The following is a 20,441-nucleotide window of genomic DNA, read 5'->3' as shown; positions in this document are numbered from 1 at the left end:
CATCTTTTCAGCATTACTATGACATCCTAAGTGCACTCTACAAAAATAATTTAAATCTTCATCTTCTGTATAAATATTATTTATTTAAAATAAATAACAAAATAACTTTCGAAGTAAATACTAGTCTAAATACTGTAAGCTGGAGGAATAAGGAATGCAGTAAATACATGAAAGCCCTATTCTGTTCCACTAAGACATTTTAAAACAATCATTAAATAGTAACAACAAAACAAATTATTTTTAGATTATCTAAAACTGCTTTTCACAATTTAGACAATATTTTTAAATCTCGTTGTGGTCATTTAAGTTGATCAATTTTTTTTCTATCACAAGAATAGTCTACTTATGCACTTTTGAATGCAATAAATTTTGGCACTGCTCTAATTCATTTGCTTTTTTTTTTAATTTGTAAAACTCTGCATCTTGCTCAAGCCAGTGCAATATTACAATTTCTATTTTGACAAAAATTTTGCATTTTTCACAGGAAGGAGAAATTAATTAGGTTGTATATACAATGAATTTAGATTTATCATAGAGATGCAGATTAAAACAAAAATTACAAAAAAAAAAAAAAAAAAAAAAAGTACTAGCTGTCACTTGATCAAACAAACAACTAACTTAGACCACTTTTCTAGACTATAAGTTAAAAAATATTGTTGCACTTCATTTACTAACATACTCTGATATATATCACAAGCTAATTTCAGTAGGAATATCTCATTTGGGGACTATAACCAAGTTTATCTAAGTTAGGATTGCAAGCAAAGTTAATCATTGGAGGAGGGCCACACATCAAAATTAGCGTGCTGTCACCAGGGGACGGGAGATGTTGTTCAATCATTTCTGCACTCACAAATCCTTTACTGTATTCCCAGTCTACAAAGAGAGGAAAAAATGTTTCTAATTTAAGTCTGCAAACATCTGACATCAATTTCACTTCTGATATCAGCATATAATGTTCAGTTCAGATAAAAAATTGAGATTCAAGAATGGGGGGGGGGGGAACAGACCAGAAATTTTAGTACTTACTTCGTAAAATATGAGCTACATTTCCATTCAAATAATAGATATATAAGCACAATAACAGCAAGTTAGAATAAAGTTTTCAATATTTAAATACAGTATAATACAAGTTATCTTTAAAATTCTCTTGTGATTTTTGATACATTCTGTATACAAATGAATGCAGCTATAGACATGTGGTTCCCTGTAATTTGTAGTTAAAACTCAGTAATTCAGTGCTTAACTCAGAATACCTTGACATGGGCACTCTTTGACACAGTATATACAACCAGTAATCGATTTCCCACAATGTTCACTGCAGCATACTAGCATCTATCATTGCAATGGCATCATGATATGGGGCCATTCAGGTCTCCAAGTCCAATGACTGCAATGAGATACCCCATGTCCTTAGCATAAAATCTCCACATGGCAATATCAACAGAAAGGGGGAGGGGGAGTACGGCTGGGAAACAGGATAGCCAAGGCCTATCACTATCAATTCATCTGAGAAATTCATTGCTGAGATACAATATCTTGTTGTATGGTGCAATAAAATGTAGCTTTCTCCTTGTTGCAGGCCCTGAATCTAAAACACTATGTAAAGTTCGACCTTAGTACCTCAACAATGTATTTCCAGGATGATGGGCCAGATTCCATCCCCTCAAACCTCAGAGACAAAGGGAAACACAACCCCTTCCCCCAATGCCTATTTTCAAGGAGCCCACCAAACCCTCTTCCAACCACCAAAAAGAATTTGCCACCCAAACCAGTAACCTTTCTCACAGATCCTTAGAGGTCTGTTTATTTATGTATATTGTATAAGTGGATTCTATCCCCAGCCTGGATAAAGGGTGAGGATTGGCATCAAAAAGGGCATCCGGCTGTAAAAATTGCATGCCAAAACAATAAAAAAAAAAACGCTGACCCCATACATAATGGGAAAAATTGAGGACAAAAAAAAAAAAAAAAAAAAAAAAAAAAAATTGTATAAGTGGATTCATGTATCTATATCTCTAAATATGGTATTGTATGATATGAAGGGGATATCACTTTTTGGCAGGGAGTGCTAAGTATATATATATATATATATATATAAAAAAAGGTCTGTGGGGTTAAGTAGTAGTAGTAGTAGTAGTGGCATGTGATGCAAGAAAGCAAGTGTATGAGCTTATGCAGCATCAGCCAAAAAAAAAAAAAAAAAAAAAAAATCACACCATACCCTCCAAATGCCTGTCCAGTTCCTCCTTAAATTTATTCAACCTATCAACTTCCACAACGACAGATGGAAGTTTGTTCCAGCAATTAACCACCCACTGACTAAAGGCAAATTTCCGCACATCTATTCTACATCTGTCCTCTCTTAATTTGAATTTATGCCCCCTTAGGTTCGTAATCTGGACAAGTGGAAGGATCCCATCAGAATTCAGCGTGCTCAACCCATTCAAGGCCTTATACACCTCAATCAGATCACCGCGCAGGTGCCTAGTCTCCAGCCACTGCAATTTGCAGAACTTAAGCCTCTCTTGGTAAGAGGATCCCTTCATTCCCCTCACCAATCTTGTTGCCCTTCTCTGTACATGCTCAAGTAAATCTACATCCTTCCTAAAATGAGGCCTCCAGACCTGTACGCAGTACTCAAGGCGTGGCCTGACCATTGCCTTATATAGAAGTATAATCACCTTCTTTTCCCTGCTAGCAAAATTCCTATATATCATTGACAAAACCCCATGACCTGCCCTGGCAGCCTGTCTGCATTGCTCAGAAAACTTCATATCTGACTGCACAATTACTCCCAGGTCTTTTTCATTTTCTACCACATTAAGTGTAGTACCACACGGTACGTTTCTCTGGGGTTACTTCCACCCATATGCAGTACTTTGCATTTGTCAAGGTTAAACTTCAGTTGCCACTTCTTAGCCCATCTGCCCAAATTATGAAGATCCTGTTGCAGTAGCACACTGCCATTGCTGTCATTAACAACCCTACAAACCTTTGTATCATCTGCAAACTTTGACATTAAGCCTGTTACACCTTCATCAATATCATTGATAAATATACAAAACAACGGTGGACCCAACACCAAACCCTGTGGGACTCCACTAATAACATTAGTTCACGAAGGGCAGCACCCATTGATTACCATCCTGTCTTCTCCCACTTAACCATCCTTTTATCCATTGTAGCAACTTAACCTTAATACCATTCTGCTCTAATTTGTACAATAGTCTTCCATGCACAACAGTGTCAAAAGCTTTCCTGAAATCCAAATATATGATATCAAAATTATTTTTTGAATCCAGTTCCTTTGTAACCACATCATAATATCCTATCAAATTTGTCAGAAAAGACTTTCCCTTAACAAACCCATGCTGTGTCTGAATTATTTCTGCAGTCTTGTCTAGATGATCCTGCAATGCATCTTTAACCAGTGGCTCCATAATTTACGCGGAACAGAAGTTAAACTAACTGGTCTGTAATCACCCTTCGATCCCTCCCCCCTTTTGTGAATTGGGGATACATTTGCACATTTCCAGTCCATGGGAACCTCCCCTGAGTCCAAGGATGCTCTCATAATTATGGCTAAGGGTTTGCTTAGTTGCTTTGCTGCCTCCTTTAATATAACTAGATAGATCCCATCCACCCTAGGTGCTTTTCTTATGTTTAACTTCAACAATTTCTCCTTCACTTTGCTCTCAGTTATTACAAAATCATTAAGTATTCTGCTACAATTTGATAACCTTCTGCCATTTTAAAACCTTAATAATTCCTCATGTGTGAATGTAGATGCAAAATACTCATTCAGTTTGTTTGCTATCTGAGCAGGATCATCAACAGTCGAACCATCAATGTCAAGTGGACCAATCAGATTCATCCCCTTCCTTTTAGAGTTTATATAAGTAAAGAAATTCTTGTTGTTTTTCTTAGCATCTTTTGCCAAGGATTTCTCGCAATCTGCCTTCGCCTGCCTAACCTCCTTTGTGACCTGATTACAGACTAGCTTATATCTGCCATAGGCTTCTGAGTCGCTTGATAATTTATATGCATCCCATGCATTTTTCTTCTCTGTCACAAGTCTCATTAGTTCATTTGATAACCATTTAGGCCTAAACCTTGAACAATATTTCTTAATAGGTATGAAACTTTTAGTAGCATCCACGATTAATTCCTTGAATGCTTCCCACTTAGAATTTACTGTTGGTAACTTCGTCAGTTGATCCCACTGTACAGAATTTAACAGAATTTAATAGTAGTGGCCATGCTACTATTAAATGTTGTTAGATGCTCCACTACTATGGAGCATCTAACAACATCCAGACTTCCACAACCATACCATCAAACTTCATCCTCCATTTCCCACCTCTCAAGGTGCTAACTCAGAATCAGTCCTGTGTCCTCCCAATATCCTAGGATACCGGTGGAAAATATGGCTGATTCTGTGTATGCATGATTACTGCCACCAATCAGTGTCCCCTAACCTGGGCCAATCAACCCAGATAAAGGACTTTGTCTTGAGGACTATAATGATCACTTCAACTTTGTACCTGATGTAGGTCAGCTTGTTATATTTTTCTGTAAGTGTGTATCCAGACACTCCAAGTATGCTTTAATGTATATTGTCTATAGCAGAACATACAACTTACTTGGATATCCATTTCAGCATGAGTATTGTGAAATATTCTTTTCTTTCCTCAACATGCCATTTCAGGTTTCAAGCTACTTACTATTTAATTTTTTTTTTTTTTTTTTATGCAAAAACATCTTTGGCAGCACCTACTAAATTTTGGACTCAAGTAAAACCAATTTTTCATGAAAATGCGACACGGAAATTACACAAATTGTCATTTCCTAAATGACGCAAACTCAGCAAAATCCAAGCCAATAACCTAATTACTCATTTGAATGCCTACAATCAAATGGTAGCTACAGGAAGTATGATTGTGACATTGAAATCATACTTCTTGCAGTTGCTACTGCAGGAAGTATGATTCAAACAATACAAGTATTTGATTATACAAATATCTGTATTGTTGCAATCATACAAATTATGTACATAATTTGCCTCTGGTGGAAGCTGTAAATGATCTCATCTGATTTGTGAGTAGTGATCAAGGATATTCTCACCCCTATTATTTTCTCTAAACATGTCAGTACAAATAATAATCATCTAGTGTATTTAAAAATTTTGTTCCCCATGGTGTTTCCCTCCCACTTATGGCTACAACTGAGAAACCAATGTTCAATCCTCTTCAATGAAAGACTAGTCAGTCATTGCAGCGCCATTGAGTTTTTAATGAATAACAGATTCACCTACTGGGCGAAGTTAACCAATTAAAAAAAAAAATATTAATTACGCTGGTTTACAGTGTATCTCGGGTTTGAGTAAAAGTATGTGGCAGTTATTTATGCATGTCAAATGTGTACATAACTATAATTTCTGCAATGGTTTACAAGTTTTATACCCCTATATTCGTAATCAGTATCAAATATTTGCCTCAAATACAACAGATTGTGCATGTTTAACTCGTAACTACACACACTTCAAGGTAGCAGATCTTGACCCAGGAAGGTAGACGGCCCCCACCTCGCTCTTCCGGCCCATCTGTGATTCCCAGAATTTTATTTTCCGAGTGGAGTCTGGGAGACTCCTGTGTGTAGTTACGGGTTAAACTTGTCTGAGCATGCACTCACTTGTTTGTACAGTCCACTCAACCACAGAGCCTATAGTGACACATCCCTTATGCGGTCACAGTACTCCTGTAAAAACCGTCATGAGCTCTCATTGTGTGTTAGTTTTCTTTTAGTATGGCAACCAGAAAGTGTGTAAACAGTTCTGACATATTTTGTTCCTGTAAAGCAGAGGCGAAATATTACAGATTTTGTAAAAAAATCGTATTATGCATACTTTGACATAAAACTAGGCGATCAGGATAAATCGTGGGCATCGCATAAAGTATGCCATACATGTGTCGAACATCTTAGAAAATGGAGTCAAGGAAAAAAGGTGTGCTTGCCATTTGCTATTCCTATGGTGTGGCGGAAGCCAGTAAGCCATGTTACTTTTGTGTATGTGACGTTGTAAGGTTACAATTCAAAAAATAAAAAGGACATCAAATATCCAGATCTATCATCAGCCATAAAACCGGTTCCGCATGGACCTGATCTGCCTGTAAAACCTCCACCAGAAACTTTGGAGGCCACATCTTCTTCCACCGAAGCAGAAGCTAAAGAAGTTAGTGAAGAGGAATGTTATCAACCAGAAAATATTTTAATGCCACAGCAATTCACGCAAGTCGAACTGAACGATTTAGTAAGGGACTTAGGTCTTCCCAAGTATGCTGCTGAAATTCTGGGATCCAGACTTCAAGCGAAGAACTTACTTGCTCCAGTTACATCATTTTCCTGGTACAGAAATCATGAAAGGGATTTTATACAGTATTTTTCACAAGAAGGTCCTCTCGTATTTGGTGCAAGCATAAGCCATAGGCTTTCTTGCACCATGCGGCCATTACTAATACTATATTGCACTGATATCGCTGGTTTAAAGTGCCTTAGGAGCTCCATCATATGTTCATAGTGAATGGAGACTATTTATAGACTCTTCTAAGACTAGTTTAAAAGGTGTTCTCTTGTACAATGGAGATAAGTACACATCTGTGCCAGTTGCTCATTCAGTGTACTTAAAAGAAACTTATGACAATCTAAAGTTGCTTCTGGAGAAAATTAAATATCAAGATCACGAATGGCAACTATGTGGAGACTTAAAAGTGTTATGTATGTTGTTGGGGCAATGTGGGTACACTAAAATGCCATGCTTTATTTGTGAATGGGATAGCAGAGGTAAAGCACTACACTGGACAAAGCAGCAATGGCCTCAGAGGCACAATCTTACACCGGGATCAAAAAATATTGTGCACGAAAGTTTGGTGAAGCCAGATAAAATACTTTTACCTCCACTGCATATCAAGTTAGGCATAATGAAGCAATTTATTAAAGCATTGAATAAGGATGGCAACTGCTTTAAGTACCTTTGCGGTAAATTTCCCAGTTTATCTGATGCAAAACTTAAGGAGGGTATCTTCATTGGTCTCCAAATTAGAAAATTGGTTTCAGATGGTCAATTTGAAACTACTATGACTGACGTTGAAAGGGAAGCCTGGATTGCTTTTAAAAGTGTAATGAAAAACTTTCTAGGATCACAGGATCAAAATCACAGGATTCACAGGATTATGAGAAAATTGTTCAAAATATGCTCGAAAAGCTTCGTAATTTAGGTTGCAATATGAGTATCAAAATTCACTTTTTGCATGCCCATCTTGATTTTTCCCCCGAAAATCTTGCACAGATGAGCAAAGAACAAGGGGAGAGATTCCATCAGGACATAAAGGAAATGGTTTGTTTGTTATTTGGTTTTTAGAAGCATTAGCAACTAAGGCCATATTGCTCTGGGATATGTGGTGGTCATTCCCCGACTGTTCCGCATCCTCTGTATTTGGTGGTGACAGGCTCGAACCTCGGTCTAATCAAGAAGCGTGTGCTATGCAGTGCTGCTCCTTCCCACCTGGCTACGGAGGCGCCTTGAAAGGAAATAGAGCAGAGGTACCAGGGAAGGTAGAATACAAGCATGATTGCCAACTACTGCTGGTGTTTAAAAAGAGAGAAACCTGGCACTGTACATAAAAAAAAAACCGATTAAACGTTCTTTTCAAACAAAGAGACAAAGGTCTGATTAATAAAAGTTTCAGAATTTTGATTAATACTTGTTAGTATTCACGTATTTTTTGATATATGAAAATGTAATCCTATGAATTTGTCATTACTAAATACAATAAAGTTATATACTTTCATAAAAAACAATACTTTTTTATTGCTTAAATTGTGATGTATCTGGATGTGATAAAAAAAAATCTAAGTCATATTTGAAATCACAGCAACATATTTCGGACCTATTGAAATTCAAATCCCAGTGAACAAACTTAAATTTGTAAACTAGTGTTATTTTAGGTTGACTCATGGATAAAAACACACATTTTTAAAGGATCAAAGTCAAAGTGCTGCCACTTTCATTGGATGGACTACAATATCCCCACATAATGCAGAATATTATTATTTTCTAAAACTATTTATTAATAACTTATTTACAACTGTTATGAGCTTTAGTATAGGCAGAAAATAAAGCTAGAGATTCGAATACAAGACAATTGCAATATGTTCTTGAATAGCCTTAGTGCATTTCAACCTCAACCTCAACCTCAAACCAAGGTTTAGATAAAGGACAAGAGTTCAAGATAGAATGAAGAATAAAAGATTTCATCCCTATAAGAATAATTTTACTGACACAATTTGAACAAATATTAGGATCAGAAAATTTAAAAACAGTATAGTTCAACTAAGGAAAGGAGGAAAAGGGATCACATAGATCATTCCATTTCACACTCTTGTAATGCAAAATGAATGAGGCTGAGAAGAGCCATGGGACAGAAGCTCCACTGGAGTGGAAGCTATCACCAGTGAGAAAAATATCAAGAGTATTAGGTGTGTAGTTAGGATTTGCTGATATCCTAATAGTTAAATGAACAGGTTGTGTAAGGCCATTAATAACAGCAAAGGTCTAGCATCTCTATTCAACTGGGTTTGTGAAATTAGAAAATTAAAATAAACTGGAGATGTGAACATTAAAATTAGAAAGGAAAATTATCTCACTGTTAGGAAAGTTGGACTGTAGAAAGTAAGGTTTCAAAGATGGAAAATCAAAAACTTGAGTGATTTGTAGAGTTGGAATACAATAGAGGCAAGAGATGAATTTGACAAAATGGGGTAAGGAACTTTTAATGAGTGCATATCAGACATAAACAGGTTCCACCTTTAAGGCAAAGGGTTTGACTATTCATGATAAACTGATGTAGATGATGAAAAAGATGAGGGGGGGTAAGAATTTCATCAGCTTTAGACTCTCAAGTTTAGCCTCGGCTGTCATCACTGGAAGAATATCCATGAAAAACCTCAAGGACTAAAGGAAGATAAACTCAGATTAGTGTAAAAGGGGCATGTATTACAAAGTAATGCTATATACTTAAGTTACTGTTTCAATCTATAAAGCTTAATTCTTTTTCAATATGATTTTGGAAAGGGATTAAGTTTCTTTTATAGGAACTGCTGACAGTCAATGCAATTCTTTATTTTCAATATAGAAACATGAATTATAAAGTAAAAAAACCTTTCATTTAATAATATAAATTAATAAGTAAACTGCTTACTGCTTGGTGGACGATCTACGGTATACCAAAGTTTGAAGCGATCAGGGAATGAGTTTCTGATATCGTCCAATTCAGACCTTAGCAGAATGTCATCTTCTGTCTTAAAATAAAAAGTTATTTTAAATGCAGTGGTAACTGATTTAAATCACATTGTAATTGATTTTATAATCATAGTATGATTAAAAATAACAGAGAATGAAAATTCTGGAATACAACAAACTTTTTTTCCTATTTAAAGTCAGACTGCTAAACAAATATGAAAACAGAACAAAGTAGTCTATTTTTATGAGCAATCTTCTAACATTTTTTTAGCATTAGCAAAGGCACATGATGCAAGAAAGCAAGCTTATATAGCATCAACCAAAAAAAAAAAAAAACCCCAATATTTCACCTATCCACTCGCCCCAAATGTTTGTAAAGTTCTGCCTTGAATCTATTTAAGCTATCAACTTCTACAACAGACAGAAGTTTGTTCCAGCAATCAAACACCCGCTGGTTAAAGGCAAACTTTTGCACATCTATCGTACAACCGTCTTTCCTCAATTTGAATTTATACCCTCTCAGGCAATTATTCTGAGCAAGAGGAAGAATCCCACCCGCATTGAGCATGCTCAAACCATTCAAGGCTTTATACACCTCAATCAGATCACTTTGCAGGTGCCTAGTCTCTAGACACTGTAATTTGCAAAACTTAAGCCTTTCTTCGTAAGAGCAACCCTTTGTTCCATTCAGCAATCTTGTTGCCCTTCTTGTACTTGTTCCAACAGCTCTACATGCTTCTTAAAATGAGACCTCCAGACCTGTATACAGTACTCAAGGTGTGGCCTGACCATTGCCTTATACAAGGGAATAATCACCTCCTTATCCCTGATAGAAAATTCCTGTATATCATTGACAAGACACCATGAGCTACTCTTGCAGACCATCTACACTGCTCAGAAAACTTCATATCTGCCTGCACAATTATCCCCAAGTCCTTTTCATTCTCTACCACTGTCAGTGTGGTAACACAGAGTTGATACGTTACTCTGGGATTACTGCTTACTATATGTAGTACTTTACATTTGTGAATGTACAACTTCATTCGCCACCTCTCTGCACATCTGCTAAACTTTTCTAGATCCTGTTGCAGCAGTGTACTGTCATTAGTGTCATTAACAACCCTGCCAACCTTCTTATCATCTACAAACTTGGACATTAAGCCTGATATACCATCATCAATATCATTTATAAATACAGAAAACAACAATGGACCCAACACTGAACCCTGAGGGACTCAACTAATAACATTAGTCCACGAAGATCAGTGTCCATTAATTACCACTCTCTGTCTTCTCCCACTCAACCATCCCTTTATCCATAGCAGCAATTTGCCTCCAATGCCACACTACTCCAATTTTTGCAGCAGTCTTCCATGTGCAACAGTATCAAAGGCTTTTCTAAGATCCAAATATATGATATCAAAGTTACAATTTGCATCCAATTCCTTCGTGACTACATCATAGTTCCAATCAAATTAGTCAGACAAGACTTCCCCTTAACAAACCCATGCTGTGTCCGAGCTATAACTGAAGTCTTGTCTAGATGATCCTGCAATGCTTCTTTAACCAGTGCACCCATTAATTTCCCTGGAACAGAAGTTAAACTAACAGATCTGTAATTACCTGTGTCTCCCTTTGTTCCTCCTTTGTGGATTGGGGTCACATTTGCACATCTCCAGTCCATGGGTATCTCCCCTGAGTCCAGGGAAGCCTTCATAATTATGGCTAAGGGTTTGCTTACTTCCTTTGCCACCTCCTTTAATATAATATAACTCGATATAATATAATATAATATGATTTAATATAATATAACTTTAATATAACTCGATAGATTCCATCCATCTCAGGTGCCTTTCTTGTGTTTATCTTCAACGATTTCTCCTCCCCTTTACTCTCAGTTATTACAAGATTATCTAGCTTACTGCCAGAGTTGAATACACCTTTGGCATTCCCCTCGCTGAACAACTCCTCATGTGTGAATGTCGATGCAAAATATTCATTTAGTTTGTTAGCTACCTGAGCAGGATCATCAACAGTTGAACCATCGATATCAAGTGGACCAATCTGATTCATCCCCTTCCTTCTAGAATTTACATAAGTAAAGAACTCTTTGTTGTTTTTCTTTGCATCCTTTGCCAAAGATTTCTCGTAATTTGCCTTTGCCTAACTAACCTCCTTTGTAACTGGGTTACAGACTAGCTGATATCTATCATAGGCTTCTGTGTCACATGTCTAATTAGTTCATCTGACATCCATTGAGGCCTAAATCTTGAACAATATTTCTTAGTTGGTATGAAAAGCCTAGTAGCTTCCAAGATTAATTCTTTGAATGCTTCCCATTTTGAATTTGCTGTTGGTAACATCATCAGTTGGTCCCACCGTATAGAATTTAAATACTGTCTCAGACCACCATAGTCACCTTTACGAAAGCAAAAACCCTTCACTTTACCCTTGATGGTAGTTACCTCTTTGAGTAAATCCCACTTCAGCACACTGTGATCACTGCCACCCAGTGGTTCCTTTATCTGCAGATTCTTAATGCATGAAGAATCACTACTGATAATCAGATCAAGAGTATTACTCCCTCTAGTTGCCTCTCGAACATGCTGGTGTAGAAAAGAATCATCCAATAAATCCACAAAAGCCTTGCTAGTGTCTGAGTGACCAACCCACAAATTCCAGTCAATATCCTGGAAATTAAAATCCCCCATTATAAGACACACTAATTTACTGGCCCACTCTATTTCTCTGCACAACTGCTCATTATACTCATCGGATTCATTAGGCCTATAGGACACACCTACTCTCATTTTTCCTTTCTCAGTGCTTATGTCACACCAAACAGACTCAACATTGCATTGTCCACCCACATCAATTGGACGCACTTCCTTAGATTTTATGTGTTTCTTAACTAACAGCATAACCACTCCTCCCTTCCTGTCCCGCCTATTCTTTCTGTACACATTGTACTCCCCAAATTCTAGTTCTGCACTGCTTATGTCTGTGTGACACCATGTCTCTGATTCCCAACAATATCTGCCGTTGATGTCTTGACTAGCACTTCAAGCTCATTGAATTTATTAACTATATGCCTAGCATTGGTATACATGGAAGTATACATGCACCTGTTTCTACTCTTAGTTACCCTAATACAGCCCATGTATTTACTTGTTCCACTATGACTACGAGGAGTCCTCGAAATGCCCACTGCCTTGCTTTCCAGGCTGCTGCTCAATTGCATTTCAATAGAAGTATTGCAAGAATCACTTTTACCTCTGCCAAATAATATTCTTGCACTCTTTCTATTTAAGTGTATCCCATCCCTGTAGAAGCAGTCGCTCCTGGTAACAAGTACAGACTAGACTGAGAAAAATTCTATCCCTTGAGCCTTGCACAATCTCCCCAAGGCTGAATTGATCGACTAGGCTCTCATCATATACTCCCTCCTACCATGTTTGGGCAGAATTATAGACACTTTCAAATTCAACCCTAACTCTCAGCTTTTTTTCAGCATTGTCTCATACTTGTTAAGTAATTCTTCCGGTCTCCTACTCTTAATATCATTAGTGCCAACGTGTACAACAATATCACCCTTTGTGCCCTTAAAGGATGATATCTGCCCTACAACGGCAGACATACCCTGGTCCTGTTCCATCTATCCTTTTTGCACAATATGTTCCCCGTTTCACTGACAATAGAGTCACCTACAACAACTAGTTCCTTTGCGACCAGTGCATTCTGCCTTGGGGGTTGCCACTGTGTTCAAGTTCATGACTTTCAAGTGCAAGCTCTGGCATTGATGTGGACAGCTGAGAGCCTGATAGGTTCCTCAATTTAAATCCTTCGAGGGCATCCACCCTGTCCTTCAAGCTCTCATATAAGCCTATAACAATGCCGAGTTGGCGTCTGATTTCCTCGCACTCCTTACATTGCGCACACAAAGAACCTTGGCAATATCATGTCCCGTTTCTGATTGCTCCACAAACATCAAACTAGCAGTGCATTTCGATAGACTGTGATTCAGAGGATAACTGCCCCCTCAGTTCTCCCCTGAGCCCCAGCACTTCCACTAGTTTGAGCCTTTTGATTTGCTGCTCTGGTTTGAGTCATGATTTCTATTCAAGTTCAATAAAATTACAATACAAAATATAACCCTAAACCTATATCCTGATGTAGTTATAACACTATATATATGTATTTCAGTATTAATATTATCTCCGAGTTACGTTATATGATTTTCTTATCCCCTGTCGACTTATATGTATTAATTTATGATGTTACGTTTGTAATAACTAGGTCACTATATTTATTTAGTTAAAAAAGTACAATTCAATTGACAATGAAATTAAATAAGATTAATAAATTTTACTGATTAATTGATACTACTATACTCGCTATCTAGTTTTCCGTTCAACCTCACGCTAGCACATGTATCGTATAACAAACAAGATGCAAGATGCAGGGTATTTCAGAGACTACTGGGAGTCATTGCGGTACAAGTAAACAAATGGGTTGTGTTAGGGTAGCTAAAAAATAGGAATAGGCGCACGTATAATTGCATGTACACTAATGCTTGGAGTTTGGTAAATAAATTTGATGAATTTGAGGTATTGCTCAAAACATCAAAGGCAGATATTGTTGGGATATCAGAGACATGGTGTCACACAGATATATGGAATGCAGAACTGGAATTTGGGTAGTACAATGTGTACAGAAAGGATAGACAGGATAGGAAGGGAGGAGGAGTTATGCTATTAGTTAAGGAACATAAAATCCAAGGAAGTGAAGCCAGTCGACATCACTAGGCAGTGCAGTGTCGAGTCAGTTTGGTGTGACATTAGCATTGGGAGATCAAAATTGAGAGTAGGAGTGTGTTATAGGCCTAATGACGCTGATGAGTGTAATAAGGAACTGTATAGGGAAATAGAGTGGGCCAGTAAATCAGAGTCTTATAATGGGGGATTTTAATTTCACAGATATTGACTGGAATTTGTTGGTCACTCACACACTAGCAAGGCTTTTGTGGATTTACTGGATGATTGTTTTCAACACCAGCATATTCGGGAGGCAACTAGAGGGAGTAATACTCTTGATCTGATTATCAACAGTGATTCTTCATGTATTAAGAATTTGCAGATAAAGGAACCACTAGGTGGCAGTGATCACAGTGTACTGAAGTCGGATTTACTCAAAGAGGTATCTACCATCAGGGGTAAAGGGAAGGGTTTTTGCTTTCGTAAAGGTGACTACGATGGTCTGAGACAGTATTTAAATTCTATACGGTGGGACCAACTGATGATGATGTTACCAACAGCAAATTCAAAATGGGAAGCGTTCAAAGAACTTATCTTGGAAGCTACTAGGCTTTACATACCAACTAAGAAATATTGTTCAAGGTTTAGGCCAAAATGGATGTCAGATGAACTGATGAGACATATGGCAGAGAAGAAAAATGCATGGGATACATATAAATTAATATGTGACCTGGAAGCCTATTATAGATATAAGCTGGTCTGTAACCAAGACACAAAGGAGATTAGGCAGGCGAAGGCAGATTACGAGAAATCCTTGGCAAGGGATGCAAAGAAAAACAGAAAAGAGTTCTTTACATACTTGAACTCGAAAAGGAAAGGGATGAATCAGATTGGTCCACTGGATATTGATGGTTCAACAGTTGAGGATCCTGCTCAGGTGGCTAACAATCTAAACAAGTATTTTGCATCTACATTCACACATGAGGAGTTATTCAGGAAGGGGAATGTCGGGAAAGGGAAAGTAACCATTGGCAGTGAACTAGATGATTTTCTAATACCTGAGAGGAACGTGGAGGAGAAATTGTTGAAGATAAACATAAAAAAGGCACCCGGGGTGGATGGGATCTATCCAGTTATATTAAAGGAGGCAGCAAAGGAAGTAAGCAAACCCCTAGCCATAATTATGAGAGCTTCTTTGGACTCAGGGGAGGTACCTTTGGACTCAGGGGAGATGTGCAAATGTAACCCCAATTCACAAAGGAGGATCAAAGGCTGACACAAGTAATTATAGACCTGTTAGATTAACTTCAGTTCCAGGAAAATTAATGGAGGCACTGGTTAAAGAAGCACTGCAGGATCATCTGGACAAGAATTCAGTTATAGCTCAGACACAGCATGGTTTTGTTAAGGGGTAGGTCTTGTCTGACCAATTTGATTGGATAGTATGATGTAGTCACAAAAGAACTGGATGCAGGAAATAACTTTGATATTATATATTTGGATCTTAGAAAGGCTTTTGATACTGTTGCGCATGGAAGACTGCTGCACAAATTGGAGCAGTGTGACATTGGAGGCAAATTGCTGCTATGGATAAAGGGATGGTTTAGTGGCAGAAGACAGAGAGTGGTAATCAATGGACACTGCTCAACGTGGACTAATGTTATTAGAAAACATTAGTCCACGCTGATGAGTGTAATAAGGAACTGTATAGGGAAATAGAGTGGGCCAGTAAATCAGAGTCTTATAATGGGGGATTTTAATTTCCTTATTATTGTTGTAGGAGTTCCTCAGGGTTCAGTGTTGGGTCCATTGTTGTTTTCTGTATTTATAAATGATATTGATGATGGTATATCAAGCTTAATGTCCAAGTTTGCAGACGATACAAATGTTGGCAGGGTTGTTAAGGACACTACTGATGCTATGCTGCTGCAACAGGATCTGGAAAGGTTGAGCAGATGGGCTGAGAGGTGGCAAATGAAGTTTAACATTGACAAATGTAAAGTACTACATATGGGAAACAGTAACCCCAGATCAACGTATCAACTCTGTGGTACTACACTGGCTGTGGTAGAGAGTGAAAAGGACCTGGGGGTAATTGTGCAGGCAGATATGAAGTTCTCTGAGCAGTGCAGACGAGCTGCAAGAGTAGCTCATGGTGTCTTGTCAATGATATACAGGAATTTTTCTAACAGGGATAGGGATGTGTTTATTCCCTTGTATAAGGCATTGGTCAGGCCACACCTAGAGTACTGTATACTGGTCTGGAGGCCTCATTTCAAGAAGGATGTAGAGCTGCTGGAACGAGTACAGAGAAGGGCAACAAGATTAGTGAATGGAACAAAGGGTTGCTCTTATGAAGAAAGGCTTAAGTTTTGCAAATTACAGAGTCTGAAGACTAGGCATTGGTGAGGTGATCTGATAGAGGTGTATAAGGCTTTGAATGGCTTGAGCATGCTCAATGCTGATGGGATTCTTCCTCTTGCTCAGAATAATCACCTGAGAGGGCATAAATTCAAATTGAGGAAGGACGGATGTCGGATAGATGTGCAGAAATTTGCCTTTAGCCAGCGGGCAGTTGGTTTGTGGAATAGACTTCCATCACTTGTTGTTGAAGTTGATAGCCTAAACAAATTTAAGGCTCAGCTGGACAGGTATTTCGAACGAACGGAGGGGTAAAATGGGAGTAGTGGTTGTGTTTTTTTTTTTTTTTGGCTGATGCTGAATAAGCTTGCTTTCTTGCATCATATGCCTCTACTAATGCTAATGCACTCTCGCACCCAACCCTCCTGAATCTGAACAATCTATTTTTCCTTGACCGCCACCTCTTACTCACTTGTTCCCCTAATTACTGTGCGATCTCTTACATTTTAAAGATAGTATTTGTGTTTATGAACTTGGATACAGCTTAAAATAAAATAACTAGTTTCTATGCAAAATTTCATTCTCCCTTCTTCATGTGTCCCGAACTTACCAAAAACTCTGAGTAGATATAACTTAATTCAGTTGGAATCATTTTCATTTTTTTATTTAGTAATGATTCCAATCCACTGAGTGTCATTTTACTGAATTTGGATGTTTGCCCTAACAATCTTAGTTACAGATCACCTAACTTTGAATGATTCCCCTTTCAAGATGCTAAATTAATCAAAGCTTTCAATACAGTGGCATATCCAAAATTAATTGTATATCAAGTTTAATTTGATAATTAAAACTAGATTGCTTACAAAATAAGAAAGAGTTAATAACATACAGAAGGCAGATACTACACAGCACATATCCATATTCTTGCTCTTCTATTTCTCTGATCGTATTCTTAATGTATTACTTGGCACATACAAAGTGATAATATTATCACTCCTGGAATGATACTACCATCTTGTTTGGTGAAGGCTTGTAGTTCCCAAAGCACATTTGGGACTCTGGAATACAGTAAAATTCACACCTATTTTCCCCATCCCTGCTGCCTCATAATAAAACGAGTCTTTTAAAAATATGGCATCAGCATGGTGAAACTCAAGTCTCAACTATCAAGTTTGCTTAGTTGAGAATAACGGAACACTAGTAAAATTATATCACTGAATTATTCCATGTGGGCAAAAGTCAGCAAGTCCACATTTTTCCTTATTGTCAAATTAACAACAATAATTAAAAAGTAATTCTTAATTCCCATTAACTTAATAAAGGTGACAAATACCTGATTAGCAAATAGAAGACTAACATTAGTGTCATCTTCAGGATCTTTAAAAATCTGTCTAATTAACTGCAGCATGGGTGTGATACCTTGAATGAGAAATTTATTTTTAGTGGTGACAATAAAAAAAATTCAAATTTGCAATATTCATATAAATGGTGTTAACAAATAAAAGACTCGACCAGACCGGACCGGACCGAGAGAAAATTTTAAAAATTAAAAAAAAAAAAAAAAAAAAAAAATTATTCATTTTTTAATGCTTTAAACAAAATTTACCTGTTCCTCCGGCAATCATTCCAACTTTGTTAATTTTATGGATTACAGGAGAACCTTTTTTTTCAGGTTTGATGGCAAACTCACCTGAAACAAAACGAGAAAAAAAATTCATTACAGTTAAAAAAAAAAACTTTTATTTATTATTTTTCTGATTTCTTATATTTTAACACCATCATTGGCATCATATCACTTATTATTCTATACCACTTTGCATCAAAGGATATGATAATAATCAGTATATTTTCCTGCTAGGGTAGATAAACACTGTGATTCTTGCACCAGTAAAAAAAAATCATACTTTGGTCAATAACAACAGAATCTACCTTTATCTTATCCTTATATAAACAAGTTGTTTAGTGAAAGCATGTTTTGGCAAGAAAGGATTTCCTCCCACAAACAGTGCTTCAAAGTAACCAATAAGTTGCTCTTGTATTATTGTTGAAAAGCACAGCAACAGTTACTCTGAATTTTAAGGTAACCATACAGTGTCATTGAAAAAGGTGTCTGTGATTTCATGATAAAATAACAATGCAAATACTTATTTAATCAATTGATTTATTTGTTAATATCTACAGGAATATCTCAAGTTTTACTTCATACCTTAGTATGTTTTAATGAAATGAGTGGCGTTCATTGCTCAGCAAACATCCAAGCGGTAGTTGATCTCTGTCCATGTGCACTGAATCATTTCCGGCATAATGGTTGCTATTGCAGCTGTGATCAGCTCTCTTAAATGGCGCAGATTGCCAATCTTTTCTGCATAGACAATGTTCTTTAGGTAGCCCCACAAGGAAAAGTCTAATGGTGTTAGGTCAGGATTTCTTGGTGGCCATCTTACTGACACTGGCTGAGGTGGTACGTGTAAGAGTTATTCTGTGCACACTCACGGTGCAGTCAAGGTCATTGTTGAGGTGTCAAATAAAACAGTGAGTTACCACACTGTTTTCTGCTACGATCAAATATTTCCGAAGATAATTAAAAGGGAAATCATGGACACCTTTTTCTATGACACTGTATTTCAATTATTTCTATTGTAAAGCACACAAAACTTTCAACTGGGGAGTACTGCAGGTCAAAAAAAAAAAGTGCATGTAAATTATATTACACTTTTATTTCAAAAAAAAAAAAAAAAAAAATCATTCTAAGTAATGCACTGATTTGTAATGGCTTCCATGGCTCCATGGGTAGCCGATTCATACAGGCAAACTAGGGTTCATCTAGAACATCAAATTCCAAGATTAAAAAGATTAAAACAAAATAATGAAGAATATAATCATTACAAATATTTTGTTTTGCTACAAAAATAAAATTTTAGCAAAATTCTTTTTAATTTGTGATGTGCATCAAGATTACTCACACCTCGATAACTCAGCCACTGAGAAAAATGTTTCCAGTTTACCGAAACCAAAAAAAGGCTGCACATGAGTAAACCAGTCTGCTGGGAATGTTAATCAGTTCATCAGCCATTGGAATAATACCCTTGGACTGGAGAAATGAAAATTGATAATATCTCCCCAATCCACAATAGCATGAAAAAGATGTAGGAACTATATATAAGAAACCAAGATCATGGAGTCTGTGGTTAAGAAATCATGTCAAAACCTTTTAATAGAGATTTTGGCAACATGGCTTCACACGCACAAAAGTATTATATAAACTGGAGAAAACTGGTATTACAGGTAAGATCCTTCACTGCATCTGGGCATGGCTACTAGAACAGGAGACAGGATAGTCAAAATTGAACATTCTTCAAAATGGAATAGTATAGCAGGGAGGTATCTTTCAGAAATCAGTGCTGGGAACCTTTCCTATTTCTAATCATCTTTAGTGATATTCAGGAGGAAGTACAGGGAAAGCTGTCCAAGTTTTCTGGTGATTTTAAGGCAGGATGGGTTATTAATGACCATAACTGGTGTAGGCTACTTCATAATGAAATTGGTTGCAGATCAGGCTTAAAAAACAGGAAACTAAGGTTTAATGCTATTAAATATAGTAGCCCCAGAGAAACAGAAACCTGTCTCAACTTATAAACCACAGAAGAAGAATTAAAGGTGGTTCATATAAGAATGACTCTGGCATGAATGACTTTTTTTGCAAAAAAATTAAAAAAAAAAAAAAAAACTGTTCATTATAGAAATTATGGTAATAGAACAAGTAATTATTTTATTTACCATAACTCATCTATTCAATTTATTTCATGCTTCCGCAGTAGCAACTACAAAGCAAAATGTAATAATACAATGAAATGTATTATTAATTTCATGGACATTACCTCGGCTATTATACACTAGGCACCCAGAAGGCCCTCTAATATCGATCGTGTCATCAATTTGCAGATTATTCAGGTATTGGGACATCTTTCCTCCTTCAGGATATTTAGGATGAACATCCTTAAAGTATACCTGGAACAAACACAAAT

General features: G+C 37.0%; 1 protein-coding gene across 2 annotated transcripts in view; it reads right to left on the bottom strand.

Annotated features, from left to right (window-relative positions):
- Positions 1-293: 293 nt before the first annotated feature.
- The window catches only part of LOC150079847 (NADH-cytochrome b5 reductase 3-like), a 57,083-nt gene continuing 36,935 nt past the window's right edge, over positions 294-20,441 (bottom strand). Inside the window, exons 6-10 of one of the 2 annotated variants that reach the window (XM_090383878.1) lie at positions 20,295-20,424; positions 18,023-18,106; positions 17,750-17,835; positions 9,261-9,360; positions 294-876 (exon numbers count right to left, since the gene is read on the bottom strand). In XM_090383878.1, coding sequence (XP_090240004.1) covers positions 704-876; positions 9,261-9,360; positions 17,750-17,835; positions 18,023-18,106; positions 20,295-20,424 — 573 coding nt within the window. In that variant the 3' untranslated portion in view covers positions 294-703. The remainder of the gene's footprint in view (positions 877-9,260; positions 9,361-17,749; positions 17,836-18,022; positions 18,107-20,294; positions 20,425-20,441) is intronic. The other variant, XM_090383877.1, reaches the window with a different exon arrangement.

This window comes from Mastigoproctus giganteus, chromosome 10 (assembly GCF_048544385.1).
Source record: "Mastigoproctus giganteus isolate SK-2022 chromosome 10, ASM4854438v1, whole genome shotgun sequence".
Taxonomy (NCBI): Eukaryota; Metazoa; Arthropoda; class Arachnida; order Uropygi; family Thelyphonidae; genus Mastigoproctus; species Mastigoproctus giganteus.
This window is presented reverse-complemented; position numbering and strand designations above follow the sequence as displayed.